The sequence below is a fragment of the Zychaea mexicana genome, assembly GCF_025766255.1.
Source record: "Zychaea mexicana strain RSA 1403 chromosome Unknown BDB00scaffold_16, whole genome shotgun sequence".
Classification (NCBI taxonomy): Eukaryota; Fungi; Mucoromycota; class Mucoromycetes; order Mucorales; family Lichtheimiaceae; genus Zychaea; species Zychaea mexicana.
This window is the reverse complement of record NW_026516679.1, coordinates 164,504-179,251: the sequence shown is the minus strand read 5'-3', so window position 1 is coordinate 179,251 and position 14,748 is coordinate 164,504. Positions and strand designations below refer to the sequence as shown.

The window sequence follows — 14,748 nt, the reverse complement described above, 5'->3', positions numbered from 1 at the left end:
TGGCGGCTCGTTTAAAAGCAATCCAAGATCTGATTTCAGTTTCGGTCTGGAAGCCTCGGCTTGCTTTACACTACACGAGCTATCGAAGCTCATAGGAGCGTGTAAAGCAGCTAGTACTCCGGCATGTTCCTCGTTCAAACTATCGTTTTTTCAGTTTGTATTTCTGTAGTAGTTGTAAAGCTCCACGATCAATATTAACAATATCTTATTTTGGTTTTTTGAGCTTCGACAATATACGAAACGTTCTGTGGCTATGTTGAGAAAAGCTACTCGGTGAATCTACTGGTCGAGCATTCAGCCAAGTTTATAAGAATCGTGACCCCACCTTTATCAACTCGTGTCTCGTAGACGTCGAGATAGTGACCTGGACCTCAGTATATAGTGATATATAAATGAGGCTGTAAAACAGTCAAGTATATCTCTCCTCATTCAATTTTAACGACCACGACTGCTTCCAAATTATGTGTGCCAGTCCAGGGCATTGGCAATTACATATAAAAGCATAATATACTAGATGTGAGAACATTAAGCACTGATTGTGAGGGCAGTAATAGGAACTAGGGGAAGCGCCGTGCTTCATCAAAATCTATAATTACCACGTAGAATAATCGCTGGTGGCTGGACAATGGTTGCTAAAGGAGCATAACCCTAATGACGAGATGGTTGTCTTAATAATCTCTGTGTAGATCCTCTCAGATGCTACGTCGAAAAGTGGTCAGCACGCGACTTATGGCGCATTGGATTTAGGTGCTTAAGAATTCCCCCTAATACATTGCCTTACTTAGCCGTTCCAATTGGATCCGTCTGTTCGAAGCGCTCGGTTTCGAGGACATTGGTAAGCAACTCGTTTATAGACCCGGTTTTGGCTGATTGTATTCTGGAGTTTCAGTAGATATGTAATATGAGCTTGGTAGTATGCTGCATTATGCTGCCTGTTCAAGATGGAAAACTGAGCTTTATATAGTATTGCTAGGTGATAATGACGGCGATCATCTTCTTGTTTTACTCTCTTTCCTCTCGTGTGATACCTAAGTAGCAGATTATGTATCAAGGATGGAATGAGCATTTGTTTCAATACGGAGAATATGGTTTGATAAATCACTGCATGCTTCCACTTGCTTAATGCAAAAGAAAAAATTTGACAGGTTCCCAGTCAAATTTCACTTGATGGCATGAAATTTCCGCCACCACCACGTTCCCGTTGTCTACGTTGAACACCATGAACTCAAATCAGGACAAGCGATCGCGCGATTCGCAACCAGAATCACAAGAAACCATTCTATCAAAACGTAGACGTAACTCACTACGGAACGGGTCAGAAACCGGCGGTGCTGCTGCTTCTGCGAACCAGGAACACGCCCCAATTTCCAACAGTGAACCAGATCAGCTTGCTCAAGACATTTGGGAAAGGTAACTCTTCATAACATAGAATTAACAGTAAATTGACCAAAAACAAAAATGAAAGAAGTGTTATTGTTATCAACTTTGAAGATTCACCAGCAATCGTGATAGTTCTTCTTCGGGCTCAGAGTCAGGTTCAGAATCGAGTTCAGAGTCGGATTCGAGCTCGGGCTCAAGTGACAGCGACAGCGATGATCAATTTGATACAGAAGAAATCCTTGTAGACGCGATTCAAGACGTTTCTGCGGACAATGCTAACGACAACGACAACGATCGAACTGTAAAACAACAGGAACCAGCAACTGTACCTATCACGACATCGGCAGCACCAACATCAGAACATTCTCTCGTGCCTGATGCCACCGATTCGTCCAGTAGTACTGCTGCCACTACAACGATAACTACAGAAGATCCTCGTGAATTTGTCGATCAAAGCATTCGTCGTCTTACCTCAAACAGCTTTTTCTTTACGCGCGACGCTTACGAAGCTTACTCCGTTCATTCGTTTCACAATACGGTCCAAAGACATATTCAGTGGATCAAGGAACATAAAGAAGAAGCGAGTGCTATGTACAGTCAGTATGTACAGCTTCCTCAACAGCAACAACCAGCAACATCGACGCAAGAAAAGAGAGCATCATCATCGTCTCCGCCTGCTACTTTTCCTATTGATACTACCACTGATACGCGTGCTACAACTACTGCTAACCCACCTGATATACAAAGGGTATCTCGAACTCCTTCCTCTTCTGCTGCGGGTACGCCTAGGGCTTCTTCACCTGTATCTCTATCATCAAGAACAACAACACCACCTCCGCCCTCGTCGCCGTCTACAACAGCTGCCCCTCAAGAAAAGCAAAAGGAAATCGGCGTTCTCGACAATTTGCTCAGCTCGATATACAGCGAGACTAAATCAACATCCCCACCCTTGACCTCACCCACAGAACGCCAGCCCATAGCAAAACCGCCGCCGCCGCCTTCGGATATATCTGTAGCAGCGGCAGCAAGTAGTTCTACGGCGCCGCAGTCTATGCCGCGACCGAATGTTTTCCTAGGTGATGCCGTCGCTGATATCTATCAGGTAGTTCTGTTACTGACTTTTAAGTCGAGGAAAGGATGGATGAATATGGAAGCCAACAAGTCGAAAAATTACAATTTATAGTCTTTATGCAAATTGGATCGTGGACGTATTCACCATTATCCGGTAAAGCATATATCATCAACCTGCTTACGACATGCGTTGCAAATTACTAATAGATATAATGCTGACCGCGCTCTGTCTTTAGCAACATTACGCGCATCATAGTAATCCCACTGTTCGAGTGCCAGAAACGCATGGCAAAGTCCCAGTTCTAGAATTCAAGAAAAACATTGCCAAGTTTGTAAGTGGGAAGGAAGTGAAAAATGACCTTCAATTATCTAACCAAATGAGATTTAAAACAGGGTGAAATCGGCACCACTACAGCAACTGGCGATTATCCTCAAAAGATCGACATGAACAAAAACTACATTCAAAGCGATTCCTCTTCCTCCATGGATGACCAAGAATACTATCGTAAAAAGGTATGTCTTTGCATCAATAGGAGTTCTGCGAGCAAAGATGACCGAATGAATGGACCTCTTTAACCTCTCAAATTTGTTTACATGTTCAAAGTTGCCACCGCCTGTCAGCCAAGACCCAATTATACCTCCCATCCTTGCAAACAACAAGATCGATATCACCATAACATTAGACACACTAAGCAAACTTATCGAATTACCAAACAATATGTTTTTGGAGTTTGAGATACCAATCGTTGTACGAGATAACGAAAACGGTAATTGGCTGACGACATTTATCCTAATTCTTTATAGAGAACATTTTGCACGCATCATGTATCGCTTTCTGATCTGACATGTGTACTCGATATTTCATACGCATCAAAAATAGGCAACAAAACCTTATTCATGGATCAGCCATTACTGCATGATAAGCTTGACGCACATGATCAGAATCAGGTCGCTTATGATTTGGCGTTCAAAAGCAACCGTCTGGTCTTGGCGAGACGACAATCGCTTGAAACCCGTGGCGAGCTTGAAACGGAGGGGGATAGTTCAAGGAATCACCTGGAGGATGAAAATATCAGCTACGACTTATACTCGTTTGGAGACCATACCATTCTGTTGCAACGGCAACAAGATGCTTTAATGGAGGTAAAGTAGATTGATTGTTGCTATCCACACACCATTGCGCAATGGTGGATACAGACGATGCTGAATAGATGAACCGTGTAATGTATTTACTAGGGAATACAAAGCTCGAACAAACAAACATACTTGACAGCCGTACTCGATTACAGCAAGGAAATCGGTCAAAACCAGCATTTGGATCTTCTCAAATATCCAAACACACGCACAAAATACTGGCTGCAGTCATACGTCTCTGGTCACGGTAAAATTCTTGAAGGTCAAATCCATGTTGCAACCAACCAGCTCGTGGGCACGCGATGCTTGCACATGCGCAATATTATGGCGAACTGGACACCCTCTCGAGAAAGCGAATTTATACGAACACTGCTTTCAGATTTGTACACGTAAGTACATGTTGCATTAGCTTTTTCTATTCGGTGAAAGGACTCTAGCTCACCCTTTTCTGACTGTATATTCCACAGAAATGTGGAATCGGGGAAGACGTACATATTGCGCAAAAACAAGGACACTGCATTGTCATTATATGAAAGCTCTTCCGCGGAAAATTCAAATTATGATTTATATTATGCATATCCTATACAATAAAGAGAGAGCAAATCAGCAATATTATCCGCCGTTTGCCTCAAACACTGATAACATGAGCGCAAATACTTTCGCATATTGAGGAGAAATAGTGGTTTTCGTCAAGAGATAAACAATACGACTATCGACAACAAAAATATTGCTACCATATTGTATGTCAAGTATTGGTAAAATGACATTGTGTGAGAGGCACTTTAACATTTATCAAAATAACATAAATAGTACCCAGCAGCAAGTCAAGCCACCAAAAATGGCCTTCTCCATCAGAAGGATTGTCGATACCTTTTTCTGCTGTGGAAGAGAATAACTGTTATACATCCTAATTTTGGCTTAACTTGCAACGAATATGAGAGCAGCTTATAGACCACTGCTGATGCGCTTATTATTAAGCAGTGAGTCAGTTGTCTTGCATGGTTTAATAGTAAAAGATTTTAGTAGGCCACTCGGCGCCTAGAGTAAATCTACTATTTGGTTTTATTTTTTTAACGGGTGCCGGCGGTGTAAGCAATATAAAAACGAAGAGGTTTGTGATGTAATACTGTTAGTACTAGTGCCAAGCTACAGTGCAAACGACTGTTATCATTTGTTGATTGTTTGTTGATTGTGTTGTTACAATAGTAATAATGTCATTCACCGTATGTGTCTGTGAGTTGAATCATTTGACCCAAAGCCTAAATTTCAAGCTTCATGACAGCACGCAGCTAGTAGCCGAACTCTTTCTAAAATTGGTACACCTCTGGGCGTGTAAAGAAGAAAAGTGGCCCACAATTAATAAATGGTGATGAGTATAATGCATGCTGCAGGACTAGTTACTGCTAGTTAGTTAGGGTACATGTGTGCCAGTCATATCTACAGGAAAAGATCACCACTTCACAAAGTTTAAAAAATTGCCTCACTAGGGGGCTGTACCTCTTTCGCTCCATCTTTGTTTATCCTTCCTTTCAGGCTTTTGAATATATTAAGTCACTGCTTATATACTTCTGGGGCAGTACTATACACAAAGTGGTAATGAATGACGGCCCGACCTAAATCGATGTCTCGACTATTGGAAGAGGACGACATGGCCACGTTGACGTCTTTTAACCCATACGACGGCCACGTAGATGATAGCGATCAAGAAGGCGTCTTGTCAAAATTCCTTTACAAAGTTCGCAATGCCGTCGTGTCGTATCCTACTGCACCTATCGCTAGTACAAGCAGTGATTCAATCGCATCTATGGATTCACCCAGAGTAAATGACACAATCTCTTTAGTTTTCTTATGCGGGGCACTATCACTAGTTATTTATGGTCTTATGTTTGAATATACGGATAGAACTCGATTGTTGTGGGAGAAAGCAGTAGTTCAACAAGGACGACACAACAGCAACAGCCGTTCCAACGAAACACAGTTAGCTTTGAAGAAACCCGAGAAATCAACAGATATAACTATAATAATAATAACGGATACGACACACCCACAATCGCCATGTCGGCACGCGCTTCGATCGATGAATCGGACCAAGACGGTGGTGTGCTGACAAAAACACCATCCAACGACAGCGATAACCAATCTGTGATTACCAACTTTTCAGTATCCAATTACCACTCGCTGAACCGTGTCATCGCGCAACTGCGAGGCGAAAAGATCAAGTCCGAGAATATGAATACCGAGTATTGGATGCCAGATTCGCAATGCAAAGAGTGTTTTGACTGCAACGCCCGTTTCAAGTTCTATCGAAGGAAGCATCATTGCCGTATATGTGGTAGGTATATGGCTGTTATTTGCACTAGAAGTAACACTTGGGATTAATTATAAGAGTGAACAGGTCAAATCTTTTGTGGCAAATGTGCTTCGGATATCATCCAGGGGGAACGGATCGGACAATCAGGGCAGGTGCGTGTGTGTAAATTTTGTTACTCAAAATTGCAGGCACAGGAACGACAGGAAGAGCACGATGCCAATACCTTGGAGCAAAAAGAATCCAATAACGTGCACCCAAGCATTGACCCTGATTCGATTGTGGGATTGTCACCCGTGCTTCCCGGACAAAAGCCGCCGTCAGCACCGAAAATGCAGATTCCCACGACGACATTAAAAGCGCACCAAGGAGAGTACGGTGGTCAAAATTCGACAACGTTTGCTTTGGAAATCCCGACTGAGGAATTATTGCCATATGCACTTGCCAACAGTACTGCTGCTGCCAATAACATTAATATGAGTCAACCACCACCGACACCAACCATAGCAGCAACAAGTACTGCTGCTCAGCAACAACAACAACAACAACAACAAGACGAGCCAGGGATGAGTCTCAAGGGCATCTTTCTCGCCACTATACGACCCCGGTCTCGGACCAATACAATGAACTCAACCACGGTGGAACCTACGCTTGCCAACATTGATACAGCTAAAGCAGCAAGCATTGGCTCCCCTATACCATTTCGTCGAAATTCTCTCAATGGTCAATTGAATGGGTTCCTGGTAGATGGAGGTGGCGGCACTGTACTTCCATCCAGTGAATACGATAGCGAGGACGAAAGTTCGCGCAAGTGGGACAAGAGTCCGCAAAATTTGCTCAATTTCCTTGGTGGTGGCAGCAGCTCGGATCGGATAGATGACAACAATGGTGCTTTGATGTCGCCTACTGTACCTGACGATGATATTGTGGTCAGTCAAGAATCATCTACGAAACTGAGAAGACGACGTGCAGAAGATCGATTGACACGGGAACGATCTAATAGCATGCGTCGACGTCGTAGCCTTACGACCACTCCTTCACGATCCTTTCGACAACGTACACATAGCCTTATGCGCAACACACCTATTACGACAATGACACCATTATCGGACACGGCAGACGACTCACAGAATCTAGCGACGCCAATTGTAGAAGACAGCAACGCAGGAGCAAGTGGTGGCTGCAGTGGGCTCAACGAGGCATTACTATTATGCTCGGATGACTCTGGAGCTGCCGAAAATCAAAATAGCGGCAGTCTTGCGGCAATGACAAACAACAACAATGAGCTCAGCATGGCATCCATGGAGCACATGAGGAAGATGCTGCGGCATTTGCTGCATGAAAACGAGTCAATCATTGGCCCAACTCATTGCGAGGCATGGGAAGATGTTTTGATGAAGCTGTTGCTGCAAGTATCAGAAAACGTACATCCCGATATTCGTGGCGGCGACGACATGGACTTGCGACACTATATCAAGATCAAAAAGATAGCCGGTGGTGCTCCCGAGGACAGCTACTATGTGAATGGCGTCGTATGCTCCAAGAATGTGGCACACAAACGCATGATACGGTCCATCAAGAACCCACAAATTCTCATCCTCCTGTTCCCGCTGGAGTGGTCCCGCGATTTTTGGGGTGACTGTCAGCTGCAATCGATCGACCGGGTACTTGCGCAAGAAAGGGATTTCTTGGAGAAGCTTGTGAATCGTATCGTGGCACTTAAGCCATCGGTGGTCCTCGTCAGCTCAAACGTATCTCGAATTGCGCTTGAACATTTGGTCAAGACCGATATCGTCGTCGCGTACAATGTTAAACTCAGCATTCTCGATGCTGTTGCGCGGTGCACGGGTGCAAGCATTATCAACTCTTTCCTGCAGCTCATGACGGATGGATTGACGTTGGGACACTGCGGCGTATTCGAAACCAAGACGCTCGTTCATGACTTGATACCGCATAGACGCAAGACTTTTCTAATTTTTGACAAGTGTCCACCTGAGCTTGGGGCTACAATTATTATGCGAGGCGGAAATGTTGAAACCTTGCGCGTACTCAAGCGTATCATGGACTTCATGGTCTTTGTCGTACACAATCTCCGGCTCGAGTCATTTCTACTCATGGATTTGGCCAAGGCAAGGATCACTCTTCACGGACCGCAAACAAAAGAACAACAGATTGCTGCTGCTGCTGCTGCTGTTGCTATTACCACTGAGGAAACGCCTGCATCTTCAGCACAGTCCGTAACTTCCACCGACAAAAGTAGCGAAACAACGATCATTGCTGATGATAATAACGACAAAGTGGCGGCGACGACAAGCAGCACCACCACCAATACAGCTACTGGTGATGACGCTGAATTCCTACAAGCCGTCCAGGATGCTATTCACCGCTACCAGAACGTAACTCTGTCAGCTTCATCCATGGTTGGATTACCAGCACCCCACTTACTTCTGCGGCTCAGCGAAACACAGAGAAAAATGATTGCATTGATCGCAGCACGGGCACCTGAAGCACTCAAGAACGCCAACCACGCGCCACCCAATCGGCTTGCCAACATGCTTGCTTTTTTTAGAAGCTTTGATCAGATCATGATGGGCGATGCAGAGTTCGAGCGTTTGTTGGAGGAACATCATCATCGCTGGCGCGCACTCGAAGCCTATATTGGCGACAATGCAGATACGCTGTCGCCATCGTACCATCAGCAGCTCGTGGTGCTCTACATGTCCGTTTGCTCGATCACTGCTGTGCCCTGTCAGGGACCAGAGATGCGCATGTTTGAGTATTATCGACCCGAGTCGGACCTGACACTGGGGCAATACATTGAAGACATTTCTGCCGATGCTAACACGCCATGTCCGTCAAATATGTGTGAATCCACAATGCTCGAACATTATCGGTCGTACGCACATGGGAACGCCAAAGTCAATGTTGATATAGAGCGTATTCAAGGCCCAGCACCAATCATGACTACGAGCAACATTTTAATGTGGAGCTACTGCAAGCATTGCGATGCCAACAGCCTGCTAGTGCCCATGTCCGAAAGCAGTTGGAAATACTCCTTGGGCAAGTTCCTCGAGCTATTGTTCCACCAAACAGCCGAGGCAGTCTGTGGTCAAGAAGAAACCTGGTGTCCACACAACCTGTTTCGGGACCACGTCCACTATTTCTGTATCAAAGGCATTGCCGTACGGTTCCAGCATGAAGCCATTGAACCGCTCGAAGTGCATGTGCCACCAATGCATCTGTACATCAACCCAAAGACGCAGATCGCGCTCAAGGATTCAGCGCTCGAATCGACACGATCAAAAATTACCCGATTTTACGAATCTGTCATTGAGCGAGACAAAAACTTCTTGCTGGATATGGTCCAGCCGGAAGAAGTGGATGGGTGCAAAGAGCATTTGCAAGAAATGTCACGACGAGCCACAGGTGAAAAGAAACAGATGCTGCAAGCCTTGCAGTCTGTTTATGCAACCACGGCCCCCACGGATGCACTCAGCCTCAACATTGTACGCATCAAGCTGCAGATGAAGGTTATGCAATGGGATCTGGAGTATGCAGAGTTTGTGCGACACTATGTACGGCCCGAGCGCGAGTTGCGACGCCATTTCAAGAAAATGTTCCCTGTCGAAAGTGGTATTACGAGTGGCGCGGTGGCTAATTTGGACGTGCGCACCAAACGGACAGCCGAAGCACCCGATTTGCCTATTCTCGATGTTGGATTGGACGGTCCTAGTGACTGCACTGCAACGACCACGGCTGTCAACGATATTGATATTTTGCTCAAGTCCCAGCCTAACCTGGGTGAATCGCCTACGTCAGCATCGCCATGGCTAGAAGAAGAAGCTCGACTGGATCATATTTTGGAAGAGATGATAAAGGAGAAATTGTCAAGAAAACAATCAGGCGACACGGCCAACTCGTTAACAGCACCGTCACAGCAAAGTGGCAATTCAACTGCGCAAGATAGCGCTGTGGATGCAGCGATAGCGGATGGCCTGGATCCGAGTGTGGCACGACGACTCTCGCTCGAATTGATGAAAGATACACCCAAACCATTGACTAGCTGGACTGATGAAAAAGAAGAACAGCAACAACAGCAGCAGCAGCATAAACAGCAATCCAAAAACGAGCACCAATCCCATCAACGCAAACGTGGTAGTAACAACCATGGACATAATCATACTACTACTAATACTACTACTGCTGCTAAGCAGCAAGTGCAGCAGAGCCACAATGTTCATACTACACAGCAACGCAAATACTTGGATGATTACGATATACGGGCACAAAAGCGTCGAGCCAACAACGAGCAAAACAGAACATCGTTCCCGTCAGGATTAACGAACCATGCCGCAATGCTGCCGTTGCTATCCACTGCTGCCTATAAACGATTCACTGATATACTTCCTTACGATTCAGAGATTGCAAAGTCACAAAGCTCTCCACCGCTCATGTCGAAAATTAAGCGCAAAAACTATCCAAAGGTGGATACTACTCGTACTAGGGCGACACCAGCAACACAGCAACATTCAGGTAGTAATGGCAAGGAGAGAGATCGGCAGGATAATAATTGTAGTGACATATCTACCGAGAAACGGGAGCTTGCACTCAGTGGGTATCGTTACGGCTACAAGGGATCGGCTGAACGAGGAAGTTCAGCTTCAACACATCGTCTACATCCTTTACGATATTATCCACGCAACCACAACAACAGCAGCAGTAACAACAATCGTGGTGCAACAGATAGCTCAGGATCATCCTCAGCCACCTCGCTTCATCTACAAGACAGCAGTAGCAGCAGCAGTGTCAATAGGCATCAACAACAACAACAGCAGAGCAGTAGTAATTCTACAAGTCGACTTATACATCCATCAACACGCGTGGATCATCTTGAACGCAACGTCAAATTTGCCACTGGTCGTCACCGTCATCATCACTTGACACCGTCCGGCAACCGACCACCTTCTTCAGCAGCAGCCCGCGGTGTTCGACAACGCTTACCAAGCAAATCTTCCATGGAGGTTTACACAACGATCCGAGAACTCGTACGCGAAGAATCAGACGACGAGTTCCAGGCGAGTGACAGTGATACTACTGATTGTGAAGACGAAGACGACGACGACGACGACGATAATCGCGATGTTGATGGTGCTGATACCACCACCAGCAGCAGCAGCAACAACAACAACAACAGAAAACGCCAAGATGACGACGATCGCTATACTAGCAAGTTGACGTTCTCTTTGACACATACGGATGAATACGATGAGTCTTGGGGTCGTGAAATGGTCCCACATCAGCAACTTGGGCAAAGTGCTATATTACATGATTCGCCGGTGGATACCACGGTTCCACACTTGACCTTTGATGAATATGACAATGCTACTGCTGCTGATGGTTCTGCTTCCGGTGCTGCTGCCACTAATGATAGACCAGCGCTGCATCATCATACGATATCCGACTTTAGAGCAATGAATCCAGCTCATGGTCAGCCTATACCCACCAAACCCAATGCTAGTATGAGTAATCTCGGTATGAAACATCCCTGGACAAAAGTGCGTATGTATGCAGCACAGCTTATTGATTGTATTTTTGATATATGATTGCAGAACCATCAACGTTGGAACTCTCTACGAGCGGTTCTGAGAGAAACTCTTTTTTGAAAACGATTACGAACATGCTTGCCGAAAAGGGTCTTGGTAACCTGTTACCATTGGAATATCCTCTGTAAGTATTCATTTTCCTAGCAAATACCAGTATTTCTTAATTGTGAATAATTTGTGTATATCACCAAAAAAAAAATAGCTCTCCATTAGAACATGTGTTCCCAGGCTCCTTGATCGTGGTTGGCGAAGACGAACCAAGCACGATTGTAGCATATACCCTCAGCTGTGATGATTATACCAACATGTTGAAAGAAATCCGGAAAGGAACCCATACTGACATTCCAGTTGTGACCGACGAGCAAAGCATGCAAAATGAGCATCAACAGTATAACGAAAAGGAACCATCTGCTGCTGGCGCTTCTGCAGAACCAGTTACTGGCATGTTTATCGAGCGTACATTACGTAGCAAGTCGGGTATACACATGAAATATTGTGAGTATCTCTTGTTCGAAAGTACAAGAGCATGTTTTATATAAAGAAACTGCGGGAAAAACTCATCATGTTTTTATAATTGCAGATTTCACTGATGGAACGACAAAGTTCTTTTGCAAGATATTCTTTGTTGAACAATTCGATGCACTGAGACGCAACTGCGGATGTGAGGAGAGTTATATTGCATCCTTGGCAAGCTGTTGTAAATGGGACTCGTCTGGAGGAAAATCAGGATCTGTTTTTCTCAAAACCAAAGGTGAATCAGCACATTCAATGACGGTCATGACAGGAATTTCACATTTGGAATGGCTAAAATGATCCTCTTAAACTAGACGATCGATTGTTGATAAAGCAGATATCCAGATATGAGATGGATGCCTTTTTACGTTTCGCACCATCGTATTTCCAGTACATGTCTGAAGCTTTCTTCCATGAGGTAAAGATACATGATAAATTCTCCTTTGGTTTTGGTACAGAACCTAATAGCATTATCGGTACTTTCTCTCCCTCTTTTGGCGCCTCTCCCGCTCATAGTTACCGACCGTTCTCAGCAAGATTTTTGGTCTGTATCGGATCGGTTTTAAAAACTCGACTACCGGAAAATCGATGCGCATGGATATTCTTGTAATGGAGAACCTGTTTTACGAACGTGCGGTCAAAAAGGTACCACCTTTACCTCCCTCAGATAACTTCATAGCTGCTAATGCTGACGGACTTTTTGGTTCCCTATCAGATATTCGACTTGAAGGGATCCATGCGCAACCGGCATGTACAAGCAACCGGTCGTGAAAACGAAGTGCTTCTGGATGAAAACATGGTTGAACGTGAGTATATTTTAGCATTTGGCGTTTTGTATATTAGAGAGCGGGAGAGAGCCCTTCAGACTAGGTTAAGGATTGTCTCTTCTTATTTGAACTTAAATGATGTTAGTCATGTTTCAAGCACCCTTGTTTCTGCGCTCTCATTCGAAGGAGATGCTTCGCGGCTCTCTCCACAACGACACATTATTCTTATCTCGACTTGACGTCATGGACTATTCGCTGCTGGTCGGCGTGGATGAAGATAACCGTGAACTTATCGTAGGCATTGTTGGTAAGCTTGAATATACTTTTCTTGCAAGGAAGTTTATGAGTACAAATAATGGAAGACGAAAACTATTGTGGTTAATAACACGTTGTTTGTTAGATTTCATTCGTACATTTACCTGGGACAAAAAATTAGAAAGCTGGGTCAAGGAATCAGGGATTCTGGGTGGCGGCGGAAAAGAGCCGACTATTATTTCGCCCAAGCAATATCGCATTCGTTTCCGTGAAGCGATGGATCGTTATTTCTTGATGGTACCTGATTTCTGGACTGCCAAGCTGGTCCGTCGACAATATCATCATGAGGACCATCACACCACAAATATGACCTCGATCACAGAAACCAACAAGCTAAAATAACGCGATATTAAAATATCATATACCCTTCCCTACCTTGAAACATATTTTCTTTTCTATCATCGCTATCCTAAAGTTCGGCAAAGACACATTTATATAGCAACATGACTTCATGTATTGTGTGGCGTTTGCGTTTGATAAGGGATTTAAGTAAGCACATTGTTTGATGCTCCTTCAATGTCAATGCTGCGACGAATGAGATAATTTATCGCTTCTGGTTTCTGGAATGACTAATACCAGGTCCATACACGTGCGCAAATTACATTGTTTTTCAGTACAAGGCTGGTTGCTTTCTTTAAAGGATTGTATTCATTATTAAACAGACTACTCTTGGGGTTGGAGGGAGATAAAAAAAGTATCTAAAGAGAAGAAAAGAAGAGAATGGCACAAATTCACATCGAAACCATGCCTAATAGCCAGGACTGGCTCAATGTGGTCCATCTTATCCTCGGGGGACGACATGTCTGCCAGAAATTCTTCTTAATGGAGCCTGCTGTTTCTTTCTATAATATATGATAATATAGTAAACACTTCTTAATAATAAGATTGACTACTTAAGTACCAGTACCTCATACATATTATTATATGTACATACAGGTCACAACAGGTTAAGGGTTAGATGGGTTGACCTATATGTCAGAAAAGCATCATCAAACCGACCCCTTGACCCATCCTTAACCCAGAGGTCGACTTAAAACCATAGGTCAGATTGCAACCCCTAGTACTGGGGTGATAGTGAACAGCTTATATAAAAATAAAAAGATAAAAAAACCTATATAGTTGTGTCTCTGCTACCAATAAGAGAAAAAAACTAAACAAAGTATAAAGAGAGCGGTGAGGGAGATAGGAAATAATATCAAGGCGGATATAAGAGCGAAGTTAAAGAAGTAGGGTGGTGATAAGAAGAAAAGTTGGAGACTATGAAAATGTGGGGTAAAAACTCTAAGTTTAGGTAAGAGAGAAAAAAAATAAAAAGAAGATAGAAAAAAGAGAGAGAGTAGAGAGTTAATACGAAACCAATTGGCAAGGGCCGGATGCAAATATTGATATGTGGATACAAAGAGCGAGATACATCAAGTAGGGGAGGAGGAGGAGGAAGAAGGAGGGGAATCGAGACTCTGCGAAGCCTCAAGAAGAAGTGAGCCTGCAAGAGGTTCATCGTCAAAAGGTGTGTCGGATGTTATTTCATCAAAGCGGCGGAGGAGAGAGAGAAGTGCCGGCCATAGTCGGTGCCATTTACCGAGCTTGGCGGTGACTTTGCGCGGCAATAAGTTTAATGCGACATCAATGGCATCAGCATTAGTAGGGGGGTCGGGTG

General features: G+C 44.3%; 3 protein-coding genes across 3 annotated transcripts; all 3 read left to right on the top strand.

Annotated features, from left to right (window-relative positions):
- Nucleotides 1-1,162: 1,162 nt before the first annotated feature.
- On the top strand, nt 1,163-3,669 carry BDB00DRAFT_162267 (uncharacterized protein). The gene is made up of 6 exons (XM_053116289.1): nt 1,163-1,410; nt 1,513-2,482; nt 2,564-2,605; nt 2,688-2,783; nt 2,845-2,964; nt 3,056-3,669. The coding sequence occupies exons 1-6, from the start codon at nt 1,220-1,222 to the stop codon at nt 3,293-3,295; spliced, it is 1,659 nt and encodes a 552-aa protein (XP_052982347.1). The 5' UTR covers nt 1,163-1,219; the 3' UTR covers nt 3,296-3,669.
- Nucleotides 3,337-3,978, top strand: BDB00DRAFT_759058 (uncharacterized protein; the record flags this gene model as incomplete). The annotated part of the gene is made up of 2 exons (XM_053119098.1): nt 3,337-3,599; nt 3,699-3,978. Coding segments are annotated over 2 exons (543 nt in total), but the record flags the coding sequence as incomplete, so codon positions are not given.
- Nucleotides 3,979-5,298: 1,320 nt separating this feature from the next.
- On the top strand, nt 5,299-13,905 carry BDB00DRAFT_162213 (uncharacterized protein). Its single transcript, XM_053116288.1, has 11 exons — nt 5,299-5,917; nt 5,981-11,425; nt 11,503-11,620; nt 11,699-11,991; nt 12,077-12,247; nt 12,324-12,427; nt 12,526-12,654; nt 12,725-12,815; nt 12,922-13,083; nt 13,177-13,580; nt 13,671-13,905. The coding sequence occupies exons 1-10, from the start codon at nt 5,641-5,643 to the stop codon at nt 13,431-13,433; spliced, it is 7,047 nt and encodes a 2,348-aa protein (XP_052982345.1). The 5' UTR covers nt 5,299-5,640; the 3' UTR covers nt 13,434-13,580; nt 13,671-13,905.
- The last annotated feature ends 843 nt before the right edge of the window (nt 13,906-14,748 follow it).